This window comes from Xyrauchen texanus, chromosome 49, assembly GCF_025860055.1.
Source record: "Xyrauchen texanus isolate HMW12.3.18 chromosome 49, RBS_HiC_50CHRs, whole genome shotgun sequence".
Lineage (NCBI taxonomy): Eukaryota > Metazoa > Chordata > Actinopteri > Cypriniformes > Catostomidae > Xyrauchen > Xyrauchen texanus.
The window spans coordinates 25,728,424-25,754,165 of NC_068324.1; the positions used below are offsets into that span (position 1 = coordinate 25,728,424).

The 25,742-nt window shown below is 37.7% G+C and overlaps 1 protein-coding gene across 1 annotated transcript in view; it reads right to left on the minus strand.

The window, feature by feature from the left end:
- Window positions 1-10,080, minus strand: part of LOC127640057 (nuclear factor of activated T-cells 5-like) — a 58,697-nt gene extending 48,617 nt beyond the window's left edge. The window contains exon 1 of the mRNA XM_052122431.1: window positions 9,819-10,080. Within this exon, the coding sequence (XP_051978391.1) occupies window positions 9,819-9,891 (73 nt within the window). The 5' untranslated portion in view covers window positions 9,892-10,080. The remainder of the gene's footprint in view (window positions 1-9,818) is intronic.
- Window positions 10,081-25,742: the final 15,662 nt, after the last annotated feature.

Genomic DNA, 25,742 nt, shown 5'->3' on the forward strand with positions numbered 1-25,742 from the left:
TAGTTTTGGCAAGTCATTTAGGTCATCTACTTTATGCATGAAGTAATTTTTTCAAAAATTGTTTACCGACAGATTGTTTCAATTTTAACCCTCTGGGGTTGACGCACACTGGATTTTTTTCGTTATTACAGCGGAACAACATAAAAGTCTCTGTCATTTTGGGGCATACAGATAAGTGTAAGACATTATTAGACTATAAAGGGTCTACTTTTATTTGTGTACACTCACAATAACAAAACCTTGTGCTTTTGTAAAATAAAGAAAATAAAAAGGGTGAGATTTTAACATGAAACATATGTCTAAAGAAAGCTTAAAATTAGAGATGCACCGATAGCAATTTTCTTGGCCGATTTCGATTTCCGATTTTTAGCTTTAGCCGCTTCTTTTTTAAAATGTGCATTTTCATCTGGGTGATGGTGTTTTAAATGGCTAATTAGGTTTGTTGTTCCGAAAGTCATTGTGGTGGTTCCCCCACGGTTTAATTATTACACATTTCGAACTTTGTTTTCTTCACTCACACAGTGAAGATCTTCCACGCCAATGACGTTTACATGCGGCTGTGACGTTATTGCCTGCGCCGCTGGCAACAAAACGGACCGGCTTGGAATCGGTAAGACGTGAGGCTGACCGGCCGGTTACCGGTCCGGGCATCTGGAAAATCGGCTAAATCCGGTCCCTGGCCGGTCGATCGGTGCATCTCTACTTAAAATGTCTACTTTTAAATAAAATAATTCAAATGTAAAACAAATATTCTCCTGCAATGTAATCTGTATGAAACAAAGTGATGTACAGTTTTCCTGGCTCAGTTAATTTATCTCTAATGTGATCGCACCCACGGGCAGAGCGCGCTATTCATACGGTAATGTGCTGAGGCGATCAATGCAAATGTTAATGGCCCCCGACATTGTCTTAAAAACAACAAATTCATTCATTTTTCTGCATGTTTGAAAGACACCATGATACACAGGTGAGAAAGCTCCTAGATAGTGACGAAGGGTTAACATTTTCCTCAGAAGAAGAGCGGGACTCCGATGAACATTTGTATTTTGAAGACAGACTTGATCCAGCCGAGGAAACAATTTCAGACGAGTAAGTCAATTAGTTTTCATTAGCTGACATGCTATTTTATATAAACATGTACATATTTTACTAGTGGGACTGTTTCCAGATTTGCCAGACAGGATTCAGAGTATTGACATTTGAAATATGTCCTAGTAAGCAAGTTTTAGTTACATTTAAATGCTGTTTCGGCTAAAGCAGATATTTAAATTGTATGCTGTTTGATATAAATATGATATTTTACATTTATTCATTTGGCAGACGCTTTTATCCAAAGCGACTTACAAAAGAGGAAAACATAAGCAAATCATCTTAAGGTGACAGTGGTACGAAAAGTGCCATGATATGTAATATGATATAAAAATAATATGAATGTTTAGATTATATTTTATCTAGCCTTTATGCTGCCTCATTATCATCAACAAAGCTTGTGCTTGCAAATACGTGTTCAGGTTAAATGAGTAAAATGCACTTTAACTTAAAGGTCGACCGATATGGGTTTTTTCAGGCCGATGGTGATCTTTTGAAATCCGGGTCGGCCAGTGGCCAATAAATGCTGCCGATTTATTTTGGCTGATATTTGGCCGATATGTGCTTGTTTTTAACCTCTTATTTGAACCTTTTATTTGAAAGATAAAATGTAACAAATAATTACTTAAGATAGACAAAATTTCTCAACAAATACATTTATTGAACACTTGACACTTAAATTAAAAATGTATAATGTAAATATATGTTGTTTAAATCATTTATAACAAATATATTAAATAAACGAAGCAGGTGTTACAAACTGCTCCAAGACACGAAGGTTGAGATCCAAATGCAGCTTTAATTAAGACACGTAATCCAATATTCAGAGCACCCAAGAGAAGCACAGGCATAACTAGGGATGGGTATCGTTAAGGTTTAATGGTATTACTACTCTTACCGATACTGCTTATCGATCCGGTACTTTAACGGTATTCTTAACGGTTCTTTTTGTTATATATATATATATATATTATTACACAAAGATAAACGTTATATAGGCACAGTGATTTAATTTCAGAAAGGTCTACTAACATTACTGTTCAGGTGTGGTCTAAAAAGAAATCTAATAAAGTAATCAATTGTAAAATAACACTGCACAGTTTATCATAGATTAATGCTTATTAATGCAGGTTATTCATTCAAGAGCTGTAAGTGATTTTCTCTTTGTCTTTTGTTGTTTGATTCGCAGTAATGGCTCAATCGTCAGCATGTTCATTAGACAGCTTCCCCTTTAAGACCGAGTTCAGATCTAATAGACTCCTGATGCGCCATATTTTCTCCCAACTATTTCCATAACTACGTCCATTTAAGACATAAACTGTGTTTAAGTGAATCTCCAAGCCGGTCGTTTTGACATATTTTTGTGTATAATTGATCGTTTAGACGCGCACATGAAACCCAAAGTAGCCTATACTTTGCTTGTCTCGTTGTGGTCTGTTTCGGAGCGCGCGCCGCCTTGGGAACGGTATCTCTTGCGCTCTTTATTATTAAACGCGTCCCGCAATTTAGCAACAGTAGCTAGACTGCATTTTACAGCAATCACCGATCGTGCTGATTCTGACGTTAAGTTTGAGTTTTAGGAAGGAATGTCAGTGCACCGCTGTGAAGGGAAGGAAGTTGTGCTAGACAGAATGCGACTTATGTATAAATATTCTTTTTATAATCTTTGGAAGGCGAAATCTAAAATAAAATCAGACTAATATCACAGATCTAAAGTGTAACCAGGCTATGTTTGAATGTTTAGTTCTGTCACTCATTAAGCAGGGCTCGTGTTGTGATCGTTGTGGCAACGCGTGAGATCTCTCTCTCCTCTCTCTCTCTCTCTCTCTCTCTCTCTCTCTCTCTCTCTCTCTCTATCATATTATACATAGAAATGGCTGGCGAGATAAAATATTCTCTTTATAGCAATAATAAATGTATTTTCTTAATTTCTCCAGTACCGACAGCAGAACCGATAACGTCCGAGCTTACCAAAGCCAGTCCTTCAATAGCCTATAGTGCGTTGGTATCTTTTTTTATTACTTATTTCTCTGCATTGAGTGACAACCCTCTCAAATATAAGACACAAAAACAGAACAAATAAAAGTCTCAGATTCACTGTCTGTAATTGCTAAATTCTTGCTTATTGTGACATGATAGCAACCCTTCTGCTGTGATAATGCAACTTCAACTACGCTATCAATATCCAAAGTAGCCGAACGTCATGTCGCGTTTTTTCTTGAAGCTGGCAGTAACATATCAAAAAGTTCTTAATTAAATGTAAAGGAGTTATACAAATTTAATCCTTACTGTTTTCTCAGATTAGTCGGTCGACCTCTACTTTAAATATGCCCATATTAGAAAATCACCATCTTACAATTATTTCTGAAGGATCATGTGACACTGAAGACTGCAGTAATGATGCTGAAAATTCAGAATTTGATCACAAATTGCATTTTACAATTTATTCAATTAGAAAACAGTTATTTTAAATTGTAAAAAGTTAAAATTAAGTAAAGTCTTTATGTAAAGAAAATGTATAGTCAGATTACTTGTTTTAACATAAAACTTGATTTTGATAATTAAGTCTCCTCACATTCATTCTCTTTCTGTCACATTCCTCATTGATAGGCCCAGGAGAGTGGTCTTATTTCTCCTCAGGTATGAAATACATCCATATTCATGATAGTTCATGCCTCCTCATATATGACCTTTCTAACACTAAAAGTATCTTACAAAAGTTCAATTACTATATTGTTTCATATGAATGAGTGATCAGGATGGTTTTCACATCATTTTGTAGCAAAAACTCTAGGCTACAAGATCCAGTTCTCAGAATTCTTGGACAAATATTTAGTATGTGTTATATGACCTTATTTCAATGACTTAAATTGTTTGTTTTTTCAAAAAACATGCACAAACATTATTTTCTCAAAAATACAAACATGTACACGTTGCTCACATATTATTGTAGCCCAGTTTGTGCTGAATAAAGTGTAATCAGACATGTTATTAAGCAACTGAAAAAAGCACAAATGTCAAGGCATGTCAAAACTTCTCCAGGGCCCAAAACACCCTCAGACCTCAGAGGGTTAAACATCATAACCAGTAAATTAAATATATAATTTCTGAATCTGAAAGTCCTTATAATTTGTTTCTCTGCCTATTCATTTTATCACGGTTTCTCAGTTTCAACATACAGCATCATCTATCACAACAACACTAGATTGCAACATTAAGAGCAGTGTTTCCTCAACATTTTTTGTCTCGACTAGTTCCTCCTATTCTTAAAAAGAAATAAAAAATCCATGTTACAGTGAGGCACTTACAATGGAAGCGAAAGGGGCCCATTTTTGGATGTATTAAAAGGCAGATATGTGTCGCGTATAATTTTATAAAGAAATGTAATTCTTCCGTTACAAATTGTGTAATATATGAGCTGTACAGCATCGCTTGTATATCCGTTTTCAACCTTTAATCCTTAACATCTGCCATTTTTAAGCACGAATCAGGTTTTCGCTCGTATTATTCTCTTATCGCAATTCAACTGCATGCACATTCCACCTGCATCCGCGTTCTATTTTAATCGTGATTAACAGTGCGCATTTTTTCAGCGCGCACCCGTTTTATTTTCCTCTGCTGTACACAGATTATTGCATCGATCTCGCATCTGAACGCTAGTGGAGGTCAGTGAGAAAGAGAAGCCAGTAGATACTGTTTCGGATGAGAGTAGTATAGAGAGCAACATACACACTTTGGTTTCCGGCTGTAGAGCCCCAGCAGCAGGGCATTTGGGTGACGTCTCGGCGGCATACTCGCTCAGCAAAGAGACACTACTCTCCCATTTCTGTTAGGGTTTCCAATCGATTCTCCTCACTCAGTGATACACCCACTGAGAATCACGTTGAAAGAGCATTTGTTATTGGTGATTCTATTGTAAGGAATGTGGAAATAGAGACTCCAGCCACTACTGTTAATTGCATTTCGGGGGCCAGAGCGTCTGACATCAAATCAAATTTACAAGTGCTGGCTAATGCTAAACGTAGATTTTCTAAAATTGTTATCCTGGAGTCTCTATTTCGGCACTAACGATGTCCAGCTTCGCCAGTCGGAGATCAGTAAAGATAATGTTAAAGAGGTGTGCGAATTTGCAAAAACGATGTAAGACACCGTAATATGCTCTGGTCCCCTCCCTGCTCGTTGTGGTGACGAGGTTTATAGTAGATTAGTGTCACTGAATGGCTGGATGTCTGAGTGGTGTCTGGAGAACAGAATAGAATTTTATAGACAATTGTAAGGGTTTTTGGGGTAGACTGACCTGCTAAAGAGAGACTGACTCAATCCCTCGATCCTGGAGAACTGGCTAATTATATAATGAGTTCAAATCTCCCGTTTATGGCAAAAATACTAAAAATCCCAAATATGTTCATTTCTACAGAGAAATAGTATACGAAGAATTTCAGTCAGAATTTAGGCCTCATCACAGTACAGAGACTGCACTTATCAGAGTTACAAATTACTTGTTCTTATCATCTGATCGCGGCTGCATTTCTCTTCTAGTGCATTTAGACCTTAGTGCTGCATTCGACACGACAGATCACGACATTCTCTTGAATAGGATAGAGAATTATGTTGGCATTTGTGGAGTTGCATTAGCATGGTTTAGGTCATATTTAGCAGACCGCTACCACTTTTTCTATGTAAATGAGGAATTGTCAAACCAAACAAAAGTGAAGTATGGAGTGCTACAGGGATCAGTTTTAGGGCTTCTGCTTTCTCCTTGTAAATGCTTCCCCTGGGAGATATTATCAGGAATCGTGGAATACATTTCCACTGCTATGCTGACGATACACAACTTTATATTTCTTCAAAACCTAATGAGATATCACAATTCTTAAATTAGCAGTGTATCAATTAAATAAAAGATTGGATGAACAGAAATGTCCTTCTACTCAATTCTGACAAAACAGAGGTACTAATTATTGGACCAAAAAAAAAAAACTCTAAAAATAAGCCACTAAAATATAATTTGACTCTTGATGGATGTACTGTTACATCATCAGCGAAGAACTTGGGTGTTATATTTTATACAAATCTGTCCTTTGAAAATCAAATTACCATTGTTTGTAGAACAGCATTCTTCCACCTAAGAAATATTGCTAAATTAGGGCACATGCTCTCTGATGCTGATGCCGAAAAACGAATTAATGCATTCATGACCTCAAGACTAGATTATTGTAATGCATTACTGGGAGGATGTCCAACAAGATCAATAAATAAACTTCAATTGGTTCAAAATGCAGCAGCCAGAGTGCTGATGAGAACCAAGAAATATGATCATATTAGCCCCATTTTATCATAGTTACATTGGCTACCTGTAATTCCAAATTAATTTTAAAATTCTGTTAACTTCATAAAAGCTTTGAATGATCTAGCTCCACAGTACTTAAGTTACCTTCTACAACGCTATATTCCATCACGGTCATTACGATCGCAAAATTCTGGCCTGTTAATAGCTCCTAGAATATAAAAATCCACAAAATGAGGTAGATCCTTTTCATATTTGGCTCCTAAACTATGGAATAGTCTACCTAACACTGTTCGAGATGCAGACACACTCCCTCAGTTTAAGTCTAGACTAAAGATTTGTCTATTTAGTCAGGCATATACCTAATTTATCCTCCAATCCACAATTAGGCTGCTTTAGTTTAGTTTGCCGGAACCAGAAACACTGATCGTGATTTATATCTCTGCAATGAATTGAATGGCATCTATGCTTATATTATTTTATTTGTTTCCTGGTCTCAACCTCGGGACTCCTATCATGAGGTCACCAGAACCGCTGGATACAGCACCATTCCTGCTTCATGTTGGACTCCACTGCTACTTGTCGCTGAATGATGATGACTAAATGAAGCCGGTGCCAACCAAACATCTCTTCAGTTTATTAAGATGGACTTCAGGGGGATGAACTGATGCAAACTCCACCCATAAGACATGGGATACTTCATATGCCATTGTCTGAACCTTGGATTTAGGATGGACCACACCGAACCTCACCGAAATTACCGGCCAGTTTGAACTGCGTTTCACATCCCTGATCTCTGCCTGCATCACCTCGGTCTATTATCTTGAAATGGAATGCATAGACTAACAATTGCCAACAAAAGCCTTCATAAGCCAATTACCAAGGACAATTGCATCTATGTGAACTTCTGCAGTTAATCCAGAATGGACTTAAAAGATATTAGTCATTTAATATTACAGTTCAAACACAATCGATGTTTAATCACTGACCCTTAACACTTAGTTTAATAATTTTAAACCATGACTTTAACTATACATAAGTAATATTTACATTATATTCATGATGTTAGCCAGAGGGGAACTGGCCCCCACAGTGATTCTGGTTTCTCCCAAGGTTATTTTTCTCCATTAATCAACATCTTATGGAGTTTTGTGTTCCTTGCCACAGTCGCTTTCAGCTTGCTCACTGGGGTTATTAATACAATTATTATTTAATTAATTATTTCTAAACACGATTAACAATCGTATTTTATCTAATTACAGAATGAGGATTCATCGACATTATAGACATTACAGTTTTATCGTCTATTAATGCTGATCTTCTGTAAAGCTTATTTGAAACAATGTGTGCTGTGAAAGGCGCTATACAAATAAAATTGACTTGACAAGTTGTTTATGCCATCATCTTTATGCTTTTAAGTCGTCATGGCAACAAAGTAGTACATTTAAATATAATTTTACACAGATAAGATTAGTAAGCAATTTTATTACACTAAAATCATTTTAACACAGATATTGTTTACGTCCAGTGGTTATACTTTTGAAAAAGTGAGTATTTTAACGTTTATGGATTGGCCCCCCATTTACTTTCATTGTAAGTGCCTCACTGCAGCTTATTCTGAAAGAAAAGGAGGGACGAAACAAAATATTTTTTTGCGGTCAAGTCGATTTTATTTGTATAGAGCCTTTCACAACACACATTGTTTCAAAGCAGTTTCACAGAAGATCAGGCATTAACAGACGAAGAGATAATGTCGATGAATCATCATTGTGTAATTAGATAAAATACGATCGTTAATAGTGTTTAAAAACAATTAAATGATAATTGTATTAATAACCCCAGTGAGCAAGCTGTAGGTGACTGTGGCAAGGAACACAAAACTCCATAAGATGTGGATTAATGGAGAAAAATAACCTTGGGAGAAACCAGAATCACTGTGGGGGCCAGTTCCCCTCTGGCTAAAATCATGAATATAATGTAAATATTACTTATGTATAGTTAAAGTCATGGTTTAAAATGATTAAACTAAGTAAGGGTTAAGGGTGAGTGTTTAAACATCAATTTTGTTTGAACTGTAATATTAAATGACTAATATCTTTTAAGTCCATCCTGAATTAACTGCAGAAGTTCACATAGATGCAATTGTCCTTGTTAATTGCCTGATGAAGGCTTTTGTTGGCAATTGTTAGTCTATGCATTCCATTTCAAGATCATAGTCCATCAATAGACCGAGGTGATGCAGTCCAACCTGGCCGGTAATTTCGGTGAGGTTCGGTGTGGTCCATCCTAAATCCAAGGTTCAGACAATGGCATATGAAGTATCCCAATGTCTCATGGTTGGAGTTGGCATCAGTCCATCATAATAGACTGAAGTGATGTTTGGTTGCCACCGGCTGCATTTAGTCATCATCATTCAGTGACACGTAGCAGTGGAGTCCAACATGAAGCAGGAATGGAGCTGGATCCAGCCGGTTCTGGTGACCTCAGGATAGGAGTCCAGAGATTGAGACAGGGAAACAAATAAAATAATATTAGCATAGATGCCATTCAATTTATTGCAGTTATAAATCACGATAAATGAAAATTGCAGTAATCAACATTAATCCACAAATACGGTTGATTGAGCTTAATTTATATTGAACACGGAATATTGCTTTAAGTAGCAAAGTAATTTTCAACTGTGCTAACAATCAGAAATGTTTCTCCAGTATCAAATGTGCACATGGCAAGGATTTCTTAAGGATGAGGAGTTTCCTTTGTTGACTGGAGTTGTATAATAAAGCATAAAACGGATATATTAAAGTAACAATAATTTGCAACATTCCTAATGTTTTTGACAGTATCTGTGCATCAATTTAAATGTTACCTTTGGTGAAGAAAACCATTAATGTCTTTCAAAAAAACAAATATGTCTTGGTGATTCCAAACTTTTTAACAGTAGTGCATGTCGTGTTATTTCAAATGTATAAAACATTACACATATCATTTTATAATATCATGTCACATATCAGTTTTCTTTCCTTAAATCGAACTGAAGAAAAAAATATCATGAGACAATTACATCTGAATATATTATTTTGAATGTTTAACCAAGAAAAATCGTCATCTTCCCAAGCAGGCAACCCCCTGGAATCTACTCAAGAACCCACTGGTTGCAAATCATTGATTTAGCGCACAAATGTAACATTATTTCACCAGCTGTGCATGTCCGAAATGCTGCTCTGATGTCAGACAGCATATCGTGGTTGTCTCTGAGCCAATCAGAATGTGTGTCAATGAACACATACACGTACACAAATATTCTTATCACACACATATTTACACACAGCTAGCGCGTGCTCTCCTCTCATGCTATCTGAGGTTAGCACCACCTAATGTTTATTTACAGCTAAACGTCTTTGTAAAGACGAATGCAGCCCTAAATATAAAAACACGTTCTTACCTTTGGAATAGAGGGATTTGGGTGAACCGGGGTCGATATCGGCGCTCAGGAGAGATATAAAATCAGAGGGCATGCTAGCATGCTAATGGCTCATGAGAGCAGAGGAAACGACTCTATCACACTCCGCTTACAGACCAGTTGATAGAGAAAGACATGTACTTTTAATCATTAAATCCTCATAAAGGCTTTCATGCATAAGTACAGTTGTGAAATTCACATTTAGAAACGTTTAATGTGCATTTTCTCCATTTCATTAGCTAGACAGCAATAAGACTCATTCACCTTTTAAGCGACTCCTTCCCCCCTCTCCGCGCATGCGCAGTCTGTGCACATTACATGTTTTTTTTTTTAAGTCAGTTGTCAGTGTGTTGTTCAGATAAAATATTGCACAACTTTATCTGTCGGTTTATTGTTGCTTACTTATATCCGATTATTTTTGGTGTGTAGTAGGCTACTACTGTAGCCATATCAGATTATTGTTGTTTGACTGTATGAAACATTCATAAGAAAACATGGAAATATTATTCATTCAAAGATCACAGGTATATACTCCTGTATGGAACTGTATGAATAATATTACAATAAATATAGTATATCTTGCGGCAACAGATCAATAAACTTAAGAAAAAGTAAATTTAGTAATCAAATCAAAAATAGGAAATCTTAAAAAGAGTAAGTAATTCTGGATCAAATATTGATTTGATGTTGGTATGTAGGTGCCGTTTTGGTGTAGTTTGTCTTTAAAGGCGATGTCTTGTTTACTAATGATAGGAGATCGATGGAAAAATGAAGCTCGAAAAGCATGGGAAATTGGGTGATTAATTCACTCTTAATTTTCAGATTTCAAGAAAGAATGAGTTGGGAGAAATATGCATGCTGGCTGAAAAGTTTAAAAGGGAGTAAATGGATTCCCCAAACCCATTTAGCATGTTACTGGTTCATTGGAGTCCACTCGTTTGTGCTCTTAACATCTCCTTGCACAGAATATTCAGTAAATCCACAGCAAGATTGTTCTGGTACATATTCACAATGATTGAATTTAAAAAGAATTTGACTACCAGGATGTTAATACTTTTTGCATTGGATTCACTGTTCTTGCATGGTTATTATGCTCATACTCCAGCTGTAGCTCATGGCCTCTCTCCAATTGATGACCAAGACTCACAAGCTCATCCACATTATTCACTCTTCCATGGAACTGACTGGCAAGGTAAGGTTTTAAGAGTTTCAAAATAAGTTTCACAAATGTCCAACTCAATGAGAGTAGGATTCCATCTTGTGCAGAAAGCTCTGTATGTAAATGCAAAGATATCTGATAGATTAATTTTCTCCTTTTTTCTATTATGACCTGTTCAACACGCTTATCTTCATAGTCTTCAGCCAGAAATGCTGACAAGGAAGTATTTAACTCAAACCAGGATGAAATTTTAGAGCAGGTTATCGCCCACCAATCTTGAGCAGTGCCATGAAGAACTGTCCGGAATATAGAATAATGTCTTTGTCTCTTAAGGGATGTAGAGCAAGGCAATCTTGACACTAGGAAAAGTAGAGTAACTGGTCAGAATCATCTCCTGGCCTCCCAAATGTAGGAAATATTAGCTTGATATGATCAGTTTTGAGAACTGGAGTAAGACTAGAAGCATTAGGCATTACTGTTGAAGTGTCTTGTAAAAATGGTGAAGCTGCAAGAGTAAGTGGCTTGTTCAGTTGTGCATTTCCTGTTTCACTCTTGGGAGTTACAGAGATTGTATAAACTTTTCCCTTCACATCCAGCAAGGCCATTGTCAAGTTCAAAATTTTTCTCTTCAACAGATTTCTGTGTAGCTTGTAGGTCTCACTGAAACTCAGTTTGCATCTGATCAACCATAAATCCAAGCTCCGACACAAGAGAAACTTTGGCTTTGTCCACTTCCACTGAAATAACAATGTTCATGCCTTTCATTATGGTATCCATTTATTTATTCATTTATCCTTATTGAAGGATGCAACTGTATGGAGGTTGTGGAAACTTTGCTCTGTTTGTTCAGTGAGTTTGTTTAATTTTTATTCCAGAAGAAATCTGCTTCATTGTACTTGCTTGACCAGTTCATTGAAAGATGTATACCGTTTTCCAAGACTCTGATGCAGTTTATCCAGATTTTTATGGACTTGTTCAGCCCCAATTGTCTTCAAGGGTAGGGATCATAGAGAAATATAACAAGGCAAGGCATACTCACAAAAAAAATTTACACTCCAAGATATACCAAAAATAAGGATTATATAATTCAGTTTGTTTTCAACATGCAAAACAAATGACAACAAAACACTTTCCAAACAACAGATCAATAAACTTCAGAAAAGTGGCCAATAAAAGAAAATAACAAAAGAAAGAGGAATTCTTTAGAAGGGCAAGTAATCCTGGAAAAAATATAGACTCAATCTTTGCATGTAGGTTTTATGTTGATGTAATGTAACCTTTATTTGGGCTTTAAAGGCAATAAACGTCTCATTTATGAATGGTTTGGATATCGATGGAAAAGGAAGCTTGAAAAGCATGGGAAATGGGCCAATTATTTCACTCTTAAGTTTCAGGTTTCAAGTGAGTGTGTTGGGAGAATTATGAATGCAGTAAAGTATAAAAAAGTAGAAAAAAAGATTTCCCACATATGTTTGGGGTGCCGTTGGTTCTTTGGAGTCCACTTGCTTGTGCTTTATCATCTACTTGCACAGAACATCCAGTAAAACCACAGAGAGATCGTTCTGGTAGATTTTCACAAGCATTGAAGTTTAAAACAACCACAAAGTAGTTCCAAGAAGGGGCATAACAAAGCTTTCCACTCAAACACACAGTTTCTGACATTCCCACCTGGCTTTCACTTCCACAGCTCAACTCTCATATCTGCAAGTTTTTTATATTCTTAAACCACACCTCTTATTTTAGTCACTATTTAGTTTCTGTTTGGATAATTTATGAAGATAATTATGATGAATTGGTTTAGAAAATGTATTTCACTTGATTATTCATTATATGAAAAGGAAAACTTTAAATCTTCCTAATTTAGTAGTTATCTGCTACAGTCTGGATCCTGTTCTTTGCCCTTTTTGTGAAGTTATCACTCTGTGACCAACACGCTGTGGAGTTAATGAGGTTAGCCGTCAATCAACTGTCATTGAAAATGTGGACATAATCTTTCAATGGGGTATTTCCAAAACCAAAGCAACAAGTTGACAATGATAGGATTCATACCCACATGCGCAGAGCACAATGGATTTGCAGTGACGTGCTTTAACTACTTGGCCACCTCATCAGGTTTATGCTGGGTAATTGCTCATTTGTTGTGTTGGATAACTCTTATGAATGGTTTCAATGCTAAGCAAAAGTTATGGAATTAGCTTATATTGAAATTGGGACAAAATAAATTTCAACAGGGTGCTTTTCAAAACCATAGCAATGGGTTGCCATGGGTGGATTCAAACCCAAACATGCAGAGCACAATGGATTAGCAGTACATTGCTTTGAGCACTAAGCCACCTCATGTTCATGCGAGAATAAAGGGATGGTTCACCCAAAAATGACAACTCATCATTTACTCAACCTCATGCCATCCCAGATGTATATTACTTTAAGTAAAATAGAACAATATCTTAGATCAGTAGGTCCCTTAAATGCAAGTGGATGGTGATCTGACATTTGAAGCTCCAAAAATCACAGACAGTCAGCATAAATGTCATCCATACGACTCCAGTGGTTAATGTCTTCTACATTCACTTTTGGTGTGAAAAATATAAATATTTAAGTACCAACCATATCAACCATCACTTCCGGTCAGCAGCCATATACACATTCACGAGAGCGCCAAGTTAATGTGGTCTCTCAAGTGACGAGTTTGCATTGGCATGTAATGGACTAAATCACACTTTTTTCTCTAGGTTGAGACAAAGATAAGCACATAAATGCACCATTGTGAGTAAACAATCAGATAAAAAAAAAAAAACAGAACCAAAACCAACAAAGCTTCTGTACAGCGTTCCTTCTACTCCGTTGTAATCAGCGGTGCTCTTGTGTTAGTCCTTACGTGAATATGCCAACGTGATTATGTCCCATGCACATACTGCTGCTGACTGGCAGCGATGCTAGAGTTAAAAAAAATAAATGAAATATTAATCTTTTCACATCAAAAGCGATAGTGTCGCTTTAGAAGACATTAACTTATCAGCTGGAGTGATGTGGATGACCTTCATGCTGATTGCTGTGATTTTTGGAGCTTCAAATGTCTGATTACTACCCATTTGCATTTCAAGGACCTTCTGATTGAAGACATTTTTCTATTCATCTTCAAATGTGTTCTTCTGCTGAAGAAAGTAAATCATAAACATCTGGGATGGCATGAGGGTGAGTAAATGATGAGATCATTTTAATTTTTGGATGAACTAAACCTTTAAGGATTAATTGTGCTGGAATTACCTTTGACTGAAATTGATAAAATCTTCAACAATATTTTCCAAAACCAAAGCAATGAGTTAACAAGAACAGGATTCAAACCAAAGTACACAGAGCACAATAGATTAGCTGTCAATTGCCTTAATTACTCGGCCACGTCATCATGATCATGTTCGATTATTGTTATCTTGTGGTATATTTAGATATGTTTTATGAATTCTTTCAAGGTCAAGCATACATTGGGATGAATTGGCTTTGACTGAGATTCGGACAATCTTTTCAACAGTGTTATGTTTGACACCAAAGCAGAAAGTCTGCAATGGTTGAATTCATACCCACACGTGCAGAGCACAAAGGATTAGCAGGCCATTGGCTTAACCACTCGAAAACCTTGTCATATTGGTGCTGTAACGGTTATATTTTTATGTAGTTGCATAGCCATTATTAATAGTTGCAAGGTTAAGCCTAAATTGTAGTCCATTGTTCCACAGGTTTCAACAAATACATGAAGGTTGCATTTTGGCAGAGTATATAAACATTTAATTGTATAACTTTGATGGAAAGCATCCCGTTGAAAGATTGTCCAAATTTCTCTCAAAAGCAATGAATCAAAGAGGATGTTAATCGAACCTATGTGGGCAGAGCACAATAGTTCAGAAGTGCTTTGCAGTGACCATTTTGCCACCTCGTCATGTAAAGGCTAGGATATTGCTATTTTGTGGTGTAGTTAGATAGCTTTTCTGAATAGTTTATTAAAGTAAAACATTCATTGAAATGAGCTTTGATATAAATAGTGACTCTTTTCAACAGGTTGCTTTCATACACTTAAGCAGTGTTTTGACGAGGTTGGGATTCAAACCCATGTGTGCAGAGCAAAATGGATAAACAGTCCAATGATTTAACTGTTCGACCACTTAATCATCTTCTAACCTAGGTGTTGCTATTTTCTGGTGAAGTTAGATTGCTTTTCAGAATTGTTTACTTATTGAAAGTAAAGCATACATTCTGATGGAATTAGCTTTGGTTTAAATATAGATATAAATGGCAGATTCACGTGATGCCATTCACGGATGTGAACGGCTAGCTCTGTGCATTTGCAAGTTGTCACTATTAAATTACATAAACCAGTGAGATTCTATACACCATTCCATAACTGTTCTAGGAGGACAATATGTCACAATTAAAAATCCTCGGGCTCGGGAGACATTAAAAGACACTTATGTGCTCAAGCTGATACCCCTGAGAAGGCCCCAAGCCCGGGATTCGATTTGGTCGAAGAAATACACCAAGACAAGCCCCAGGCCACTGAACTGAATACTCTTCTGGCCTCATTTGACTTGGAAAGACTATACACCACAGCAACTCACAGATCGGGCAACCAGCTGGACCCAATTTTTACATGTAACTGTACCACCTCAAATATTCTTGTTACACATTTACATGTCTCGGATCACTACTTTGTTCAATTCAATAGGACTCTCCCATCTACATTAAAACAGACTCCACCTTTGGTTTCCTTTTGCCATAACCTCTCGCCTTTCCGCTGATGTCTCTACCTCTCAACCTGTCTAGACAACATCTGTCCTCTCTCCTCTAGACCAGCCCATACTACACCACCCAGTCCCTGGCTGTCTGACGTCCTTCATGAACATCAGACTGACCTCAGGACAGCTGAGAGGAGATGGCGGAAATCTAAAGATCCAGCAGATCTAGGCAAGTATCAGCTTCTGCTTGCAACAGTCTCAGATAACGTTAAAGCTGCAAAAACTGGTAAAAATTACCAGACCAAGATCAACAGGACCACAGACACTCGCAGCTTGTTTAGAACATTCAACACACTTCTCTGCCCTCCCCCTCCACCACCTGACACATCTCTGACAGCAGATATCTTCGCTACATTTTTTATGAATAAGGTTACAACCATCAGCAATACATTCACAGAACCACACCCTATCAAACCTGTCTCCTGTATGAAACTCTTCTTTCTCCATGTTCTCTCCTCTGACGGACACGGAGGTCTCTAAACTCATCCACTGCAACCACCCCACCACCTGCTCCCTTGACCCAATTCCTTCTCACCTTCTCCAGGCCATCTCTCGGTCCATCCTACCTGGACTCGCACACATAACTGGTTCAACTCCTATCTCTCAGGTAGGTCCTTCAAGGTAGCCTGGAGCGGTGAGCCATCCAAGCCACATCAATTACTTACTGGGGTACCTCAGGGATCAGTGTTGGACCACTTCTCTTCTCTATATACACGACATCACTGGGACCATCATTCAGTCACATGGTTTCTCTTACCACTGCTACGCAACTCTACTTGTCTTTCCAGCCCAACGACACCACAGTGACTGCTCGAATCGCTGCCTACCTGGCAGACATCTCAGCCTGGATGAAGGAACACCACCTGCAACTCAACCCAGTCAAGACCGAACTCCTTGTCTTTCCAGCCAACCCTGCTGTTGAACACATCACCATGCAGCTGGGTACAACTACAGTATTGCCTTCCAAAACGGTTAGAAATCAAGGGGTAACCATCAATAAGCTAAATTTCACAGACCACATCTCAAAGACTGTAAGATCATGTAGATTTACACTCTAAAATATCAGGAAGATAAGACCCTTCCGCTCTGAACAAGCAGTTGTGTGGCATGTTCAGTCACTTGTCATAACTAGACTTGACTACTGGAACTCTTATTGCAGGCCTCCCTGCATGTGCAATTAGACCTCTGCAAATGATCCAGAAATCAGCAGCATGCCTGGTCTTTAATGAACCAAAGAGAGCATAAGTTACACCTCACTTTGTCTCTCTTCACTGGCTGCCTGTTGATTCACATATTAAATTCAAGGTTTTGATGCTGGCATACAAAACAGTCACTGGGTCTGCTCCAGCATACCCAAAATCATTTCTGCAGAACTACAGGTGAAACTCGAAAAATTAGAATATCGTGCAAAAGTTCATTAATTTCAGTAATTCAACTTAAAGGTGAAACTAATATATTATATAGACTCATTACAAGGAAAGTAAGATATTTCAAGCCTTTATTTGATATAATTTTGATGATTATGGCTTACAGCTTATGAAAACCCCAAATTCAGAATCTCAGAAAATTAGAATATTACATGAAATCAATAAAAAAAAGGATTTTAAATACAGAAATGTCGGCCCTCTGAAAAGTATAATCATGCATATGTACTCAGTACTTGGTTTGGGCCCCTTTTGTATTAATTACTGCCTCAATGCAGCGTGGCATGGATGCTATCAGCCTGTGGCACTGCTGAGGTGTTATGGAAGACCAAGATGCTTCAATAGCGGCCTTCAGCTCTTCTGCATTGTTTGGTCTCATGTCTCTCATCTTTCTCTTGGCAATGCCCCATAGATTCTCTATGGGGTTCAGGTCAGGCGAGTTTGCTGGCCAATCAAGCACAGTAATACCATGGTCATTGAACCAGATTTTGGTACTTTTGGCAGTGTGGGCAGGTGCCAAGTCCTGCTGGAAAATGAAGTCAGCATCTCCATAAAGCTTGTCTGCTGAAGGAAGCATGAAGTGCTCTAAAATGTCCCGGTAGACGGCTGCGTTGACTCTGGACTTAATAAAGCACAGTGGACCAACACCAGCCGATGACATGGCTCCCCAAACCAACACAGACTGTGGAAACTTCACACTGGACTTCAAGCATCTTGGATTGTGTGCCTCTCCATTCTTCCTCCAGACTCTGGGACCTTGGTTTCCAAATGAGATGCAAAATTTGCTCTCATCATAAAAGAGGACTTTGGACCACTGAGCAACAGACCAGTTCTTTTTTCTTTAGCCCAGGTAAGACGTTTGACATTTGAAGCCCATGTCCAGGACCAGTCTGTGTGTGGTGGCTCTTGATGCAGTAACTCCAGCATCAGTCCACACCTTGTGAAGCTCCCCCACACATTTGAATGGCCTTTTCCTGACAATCCTCTCCAGGCTACGGTCATCCCTGCTGCTTGTGCACCTTTTTCTTCCACACTTTTCCCTTCCACATAACTTTCTATTAATGTGCTTTGATACAGCACTTTGAGAACATCCAACTTCTTTTGCAATTACCTTTTGAGGCTTTCCCTCCTTGTGGAGGGTGTCTATGATGGTTTTCTGCACAACTGTCAGGTCAGCAGTCTTCCCCATGATTGTGAATTCAACTGAACCAGACTGAGAGACCATTTAAAGGCTCAGGAACCCTTTGCAGGTGTTTAGCTGATCAGAGTGTGACACTTTGAGCCTACAATACTGAACCTTTTCACAATATTCTAATTTTCTGAGATTCTGAATTTGGGGTTTTCATAAGCTGTAAGCCATAATCATCAAAATTATATCAAATAAAGGCTTGAAATATCTTACTTTGCTTGTAATGAGTCTATATAATATATTTAGTTTCACCTTTTAAGTTGAATTACTGAAATTAATGAACTTTTGCACGATATTCTAATTTTGCGAGTTTCACCTGTATATGCCCACCAGTAGCCTGTGGTCAGCTAAGGAACGTCACCTTATCATACTAACACAGGACTGTTTGAGTTTGGAGGGATGGACTCCAGTTGGCGTCGTCATGTACAGGGTTTCCGTTTTGTTTTTTTTGTTCTGGGGGAAGATTGGGGTTTGATTGTTGCACTAATGATGGAATGTGGCATTTATATTAGTTTTTGTCACACAATCTATTTATCATATGTCAAAATGTCAAGTGTTAATACGAGCGGATTGTCTTGCTCCACTTGAAATGTGAATGGTTGGGGCATCCCATAAATAGAAGGGAGGTTTTTCTCTTCTTAAGCATAAGAAATATGAGAGTTTCTTCAAGAAAAGCATCTTTCCCAGCAGGAAGCTGAAAAATGTGGGATGATATGGGGTGGACATGTTTTCTTTAGTGCTGGTTGAAGTAAGAGCAGGGGAGTCATTAAACTGATAAGTAAGCATCTTATCAGTAAGCATCTTATCAGTAAGCATTGGATTCAGTCCTTGATCATAGTGAAGCAAATGTGTGCAAGCCCCCTAGTGCAACATTGACGCTTCACAGGATGTGTAAAAATCTTAGTCTTCTAGATATATATGAGACATTTCAACCCATCTGGTATGGACTATACATTTTTTTCATTGGTCCATCAGATTTATTCTAGAATAGAATGCTCCAGCATACCTAAAATCATTTCAAACGGCTGAAAATAAATCAAACTTCCTAGAATAAATCAAACTCCCTCATTTCATCAGTTTGTTAATTGCTTAATTGGTAACGTTTTAGTCTCTGATCGTGCATTGGTGAGTTGAGGTGTTGCCACATATGGAGAAAAGGAAATGATATAGTTGGCACTTTAAGGATTCCCTTTGCAAAATCCTGAATTCCAAAAAATGTTAAAGGCTTTTTAAAGGTGTTTATATGGAGACCAACTTGTCCTCAATATCATCAGTGGACATGGCTTGGAAGGCACTTAAGGTGGTTCTTAGGGGCCGAATCAACCAGTATGCCTCATTCACCAAAAAATCCAAAGCATGAGAATGCGTAGAGTTGGAAGGGAATATTAAAAGTGCTGAGCTGAAGCACCGAATGTCGTCTGATTGCCTCAGAGAATTGACTCGATTAAAATACACATAATACTATTTTGTCAAGGAAGGAGAGTTTTAAGTATTCAGGGCAAGACAGTCATATGTTTAGTCAGAGGACAAGGCAGGAAATCTTCTGGCTAGATATATAAAATGGAGTCTTTTTCTACCATTCCCCAGTAAATTTTACCTCAGCCATTTATATTAATAATGCTTGTAAAGAACTCTATCTTGAACTCTATAGTTCCACATCTACGTCTATGGATGAGGATATTAGAAACTTTGTGGAACCATTAGAACTTCCTACACCGATGGCAGAGCAAAAACAATTTTTATTCGGCGATAACCTTGGAGGAGCTTGGAGAGGCAATTAAGTCCTTGCCTACAGACAAGGCTCCGAGGCCAGATGGCATTGCCACTGAATGTTTTAGATCTTATGCTAGAGAATTGGCTCCACTTTTGCAAGAAATTTATATGGAATCATTAAAGAATGGAAAACTTCCGCAAACCATGACAAGCCCGTATCAGTCGGATTCTTAAAAAGGACAAACTTCCAAGCCAGTGTAAGAGAGCTACCTTCCAATTTCCCTGATCCAGCTAGATGTTAAAATATTGTCAATAATTAATCAGTTAGCCAAAATTTAAGTTATGACTTCTCTTATACATATAGATCAGTTTGGGTTTATTCGGGGCCATAGCTCTTCTGATAACATTAAGCATTTCATCAATATCATGTGGTCAGTAGTGAATGATCAGACTCCGGTCGCTGCCATCTCACTTCACGCTGAAAGGCATTTGATATGGTAGAATGGGATTATTTTAAGATCTTAGAATAGTTTTAATTCTGGAATACTTTTAATGGTTGGATTAAGTTACTTTATAGACCCCCTTTCTCCATTATTGTTCTGTCTTGCCCTGGAACCATTAGCAGCTGTGGTAAAGGAGGATGATTTTCAAAGGGTGGTGGGAGGAGGTGTGGCGCATAAACTTCTGCTTTACGCAGATATTGTATTATTCATCTCAGACCCTACTAGATCTATGCCTTGCCTCGAGAGAATTACCAATTAATTTAAGTTTTCGGGATACAGAGTTAATTGGTCTAAATCCGATGCTTTGGCTCTGACAGTATACAGCTTTTCAGCTGGGCACCTTCCAGTGGCCCAAACAGTGCATTAAGTATTTGGGTATACAAGTACATTAATGCAAAGATTTACAATTTTCCTCAGAAGAGCGGGACTCCAATGAACGTTTGTATTTTGAAAAAGAGACTTGATCCAGCCGAGGATACAATTTCGAAAGAGTAAGTCATTTAGTTTTAATTATTTGACATGCTATTTTATACAAACATGTACATATTTTACTTGTGGGACTGTTTCCAGACTTGCCAGCCAGGATTCAGAGTATTGACATTTGAAATATGTCCTAATAAGCAAGTTTTAGTGACATGTAAATGTTGTTTCAGCTCAAGCAGGTATTTAAATTGTATGCTGTATGATATAAATATGATATAAAAATAATATTAATGTTTAGATAAAATATTATCTAGTGTTTATGCTGCCTCATTATCATCAACAAAGCTTGTGCTTGCAAATATGTGTTCAGGTTAAATGAGTAAAATGCACTTTAAATATGCCCATATTAGAAAATCACCATCTTACGATTTCTGAAGGGTCATGTGACACTAAAGACTGCAGTAATGCTGAAAATTCAGCTTTGATCACAAATTGCATTTTACAATATATTCAAATCGAAAACAAATTTTGGATCAAATAAATGCAGCCTTGGTGAGCAGAAGAGACTTCTTTTAAACTGTAGTGCATGTCTAAAATTAAGTAGTTTTTATGTAAAGAAATCGTAGTCGGATTACTTTTAACTTAAAACTTGATTTTGATCATTAAGTCTGCTCACATTAATTCCCTTTCGATCACATTCCTCATTGATAGGCCCAGGGGAGGGGGGTCTTTTGTTTCAGGTGTGAATTACAATCCAAATTCACGATAGTTCACGCCTCCTCGCATATGACCCTTCTAACAATGTGTCTTACAAAAGATAAATTACTATATTGTTTTGTATGAATGATCAGGATGGTTTTCACATCATTTTGTAGCAAGCTAGGCTACAAGCTCCAGTTCTCAAAAAGCTTGTGGAAAAATGTTTAGTATGTGTTATATGGCCTCATTTAAATTACTTAATTTAGTTTTCAAAAACCATGCATAAACGTTATTTTTTCAAAACTACAAACCTGTACACACTCTATAAAACTACAAACCTATTTACACTCTACAATATCAGGAAGATAAGACCCTTCCTCTCTGTACATGCCACACAACTGCTCGTTCAGTTCGTTCATATGGCACTTTTTGTACCGCTGTCTCCCTAAGATGATTCGCTGATGTTCTTCCTCTTTTGTAAGTCGCTTTGGATAAAAGCGTCTGCCAAATGAATAAATGTAAATGTACACACACGTTGCTCACATATCATTTAGCCCAGTTTTTGCGGAATACAGTGTTATCAGACTTTAGCCATTAATGTGTTTTTAAGCGACTGAAAAAAGCACAAATGTCAAGGCATGTCAAAACTTCTCCAAGGCCCAAAACACCCTCAGACCCCAGAGGGTTAAGAAGCCACAACTTGATCCTGGAGAACTGGCTAATTATAGACTGAATTCAAATTTGGGGTGGTGGTGGTGTAGTGGTCTAAGCACATAACTGGTAATCAGAAGGATGCTGGTTTGAGCCCCATAGCCACCACCATTGTGTCCTTGAGCAAGGCACTTAACTCCAGGTTGCTCTGGGGGAATTATCCCTGTAATAAGTGCTCTGTAAGTTGCTTTGGATAAAAGGAGTCTGCCAAATGCATTTAAAAAAAAAAAAAAAAAGGTAGTATCCTTCCAAATATGTTCATTTCTACAAAGAAATAGTATACGAAGAATTTCAGGCAGGATTTAGGCCTCATCACAGTACAGAGACTGCATTTATCAGAGTTACAAATGACTTGCTCTTATCATCTGATCGTGGCTGCATTTCTCTTCTAGTGCTTTTAGATCAAAGTACTGCATTCTACACGATAGATCACGACATTCTCTTGAATAGGATAGAGAATTATGTTGGCATTTGTGGTTGCATTAGCATGGTTTAGGTCATATTTAGCAGACCGCTACCACATGTAAATGAGGAATTGTCAAACCAAATAAAAGTAAAATATGGAGTGCCACAGGGATCGGTTTTAGGGCCTCTGCTTTTCTCCTTGTATATGCTTCCCCTGAGAGATATTATCAGGAATCGTGGAATAAGTTTTATATTTCTTCAAAACCTGATGAGATTTCACAATTCTCGAAAATAGCAGTGTGTATCAATGAAATAAAAGATTGGATGGCCAGAAATTTCCTTCTACTCAATTCTGACAAAACAGAGGTATTAATTAAAACCAAAAAAAAAAAAAAAAAAAAAGACACAAGCATGTAGTTAAGTCAAACTTTACCGCAAGCTTAACTAAATAATAGTGAGTGTGAAAACTTCAAGTTGTAACGGTGGCGGTCCCAAATGAATTCAAAAAATGAATAACTGACTTGTCAAATTGTTTGGGCGCCAGACAAGTTTTACTTGCCAAAGAATAAATCAGTACACATATATAAACCACTGATACACAAAATTAATGCCGTCCAATGTCCACAATAGCGCATAGAATATGTACTTAAGTGTACACTCATAAGTTAAAGGAGAAAAAAAAAAAACAAGAAACTCAATGTTCACTTTTCAAACAGCATGTCTTAGCGTGGGATTACAAGATGATGGACAATGCTAATACCTGTGGCAGGTGAGACAGGCTGGAGTCATGTTGCACCAGGCAAGCGAAATGTGCAGAGCACAATTTCTCCGTCACTTGGTGATCGCACCTGGTCAGCACACAGAAAAATCCAGGAACAACTGGCAGCGACCCCGCCTTCAGGTAGCATGTTACCCTCTTAGTTAACCTCACACCAAGACTCAACTTTTTTGTAACCCTGTACTAAATTTAAATTCATTTTAAAATGACAAAATTCGGGTGCCAGACAGGTTTAGGCCTGTCAAAATAAATACATTTATATCCCCAGATAGCTCTAAAAGCCACCAATAACATGCAATAAAACAATAACAAAATTGTGTATCAAAGCACAAGTGTATTTAAATAAAGAAAGCAGTAAACAAAAGGCAAGTAGTCAAATACTCAAACAAAATACCAGAAATAATTAAATACATAAATCCCAACAGAACAAATAACAATAATTACAATTACAATAATAACAGAACAATAATTCAAGTGTGTGTATGTGTGTGAGAGAGTTTAAGGCAGTAGGAGTGTTTGTGAAATGTGCACGCTGGGTCATGAAGTGTTTGCAGTGTACCTGAACGGCGACTGTTGGCAATACTACAGGACGCAGAGTGAGAGTCTGACAAACAGGAATAAATTTAGGTCAGAAGAATCAAGGACACACCAGGCGCTTCTACTTTTGACCTTAAATGTTTACCGTCACACCTTGACCATGGAGCTCTTCGGCACTTGAAGATAAAATGAACTCGTGCCACTCCACTTTCACTCAAGAAGTGTATACAACGATGACGAAAAATCCAAGCCTCACTCTCTGGTGAGGAGCACTTGTCAAATGAGTCCCTTTGTTGTCTCCCACCTTCTCAAATCACGTTCCTTATCCACATCACAGTACAATGCAGCAAACCTTCTTTCGCCGTTCACAGCTTTGCACACCAAAACTTCAGCTCACTCCAGTCTCAGATCTATCTTGTTTCTTTTTTTGACCTCAACAATCAGCTTCCTGGTTACCTTTATAGATTGCCTTTATTGATGACACCTGGTACTCTTAACGAGCAGCCATTTTAGTTGGTGGTGGTAGTGGATTCTTAAAGGGACAGTGCGTAGTTCTGCTCAGTGCGTAGTGCTGCTAGATTTTAAATGAATATTTTTTTATTACATTCTTTGTGGTCATATCAGAAATGTAATATTTCCTTCATACAAATAATGTTTAACATTGCTTAACACGTAGTGAATTATTGTATTACGGTCCTTTAACAGGTGTTTTGCCCGTGATAGAGCATTAGTGGAGCGCTCTTGGAGTGAGAGATAACAGTGACACTCCAATTTTTTAAAAACCCACTCCTCGCTCCAGGCAAAATCATGCCATTCCACTCCTCAGTCCGCTCCCACTCTGCTCCACTCAAATACTCTGATCCTAACCAGTGTTATGATTGGGAGATAAATCGTTTTAAGGGGATGGATGTCAGTTAGAGCGCCCTCATTTTAAGAGTTATGCACGGAGATGGGGAGGGTGGTGGCTTTCGAGGAAGTGTCATGTAGAAAGGTGGGGACCTTGGATTCGTTAAGTGGGAAATGGTGCAGCTATTTGGTGGTTTTGGAGGGCTCAATGGGAGGGGCAGTGGAGAGAGAAGCATAGTTTTAAATGTGTGTGATTATTATTTATTTATTTTGTGTATACTTATATGTGACCACAGGGTTGTTTGATGAGGTTTGGGATTGGGGAGGAGGAGGTGTAATAGTGGAGGTTAAATGTTGATTCTGTGTATATATGTTTTGCTTTCCTCGTTATATGTATGAATCGATAAAAAAATGTTGATCATAAAAACTGACATAATTTTTTCAATAGGTTGCTGTAAGAGAACAAAGTGACACCTTGACAACGATGGGATTCAAACCCACACTTGCAGCGCACAATGGATTAGCATTCCATCATCTTAACAACTTGGCAAACTCATCATTTTTAGCTTAGTATCTTGCTATTTTGTAGTGTAGTTAAAGAGCTTTTCTGAATAGATTGAAAGTAAAGCATAAAATTACATTAACATTTGAATATACATTATTATACTTTGTAAAATTGAGCATTTGTATGCACAAGGTCAGAATATTGCATTCTATGATTCTAACCACATT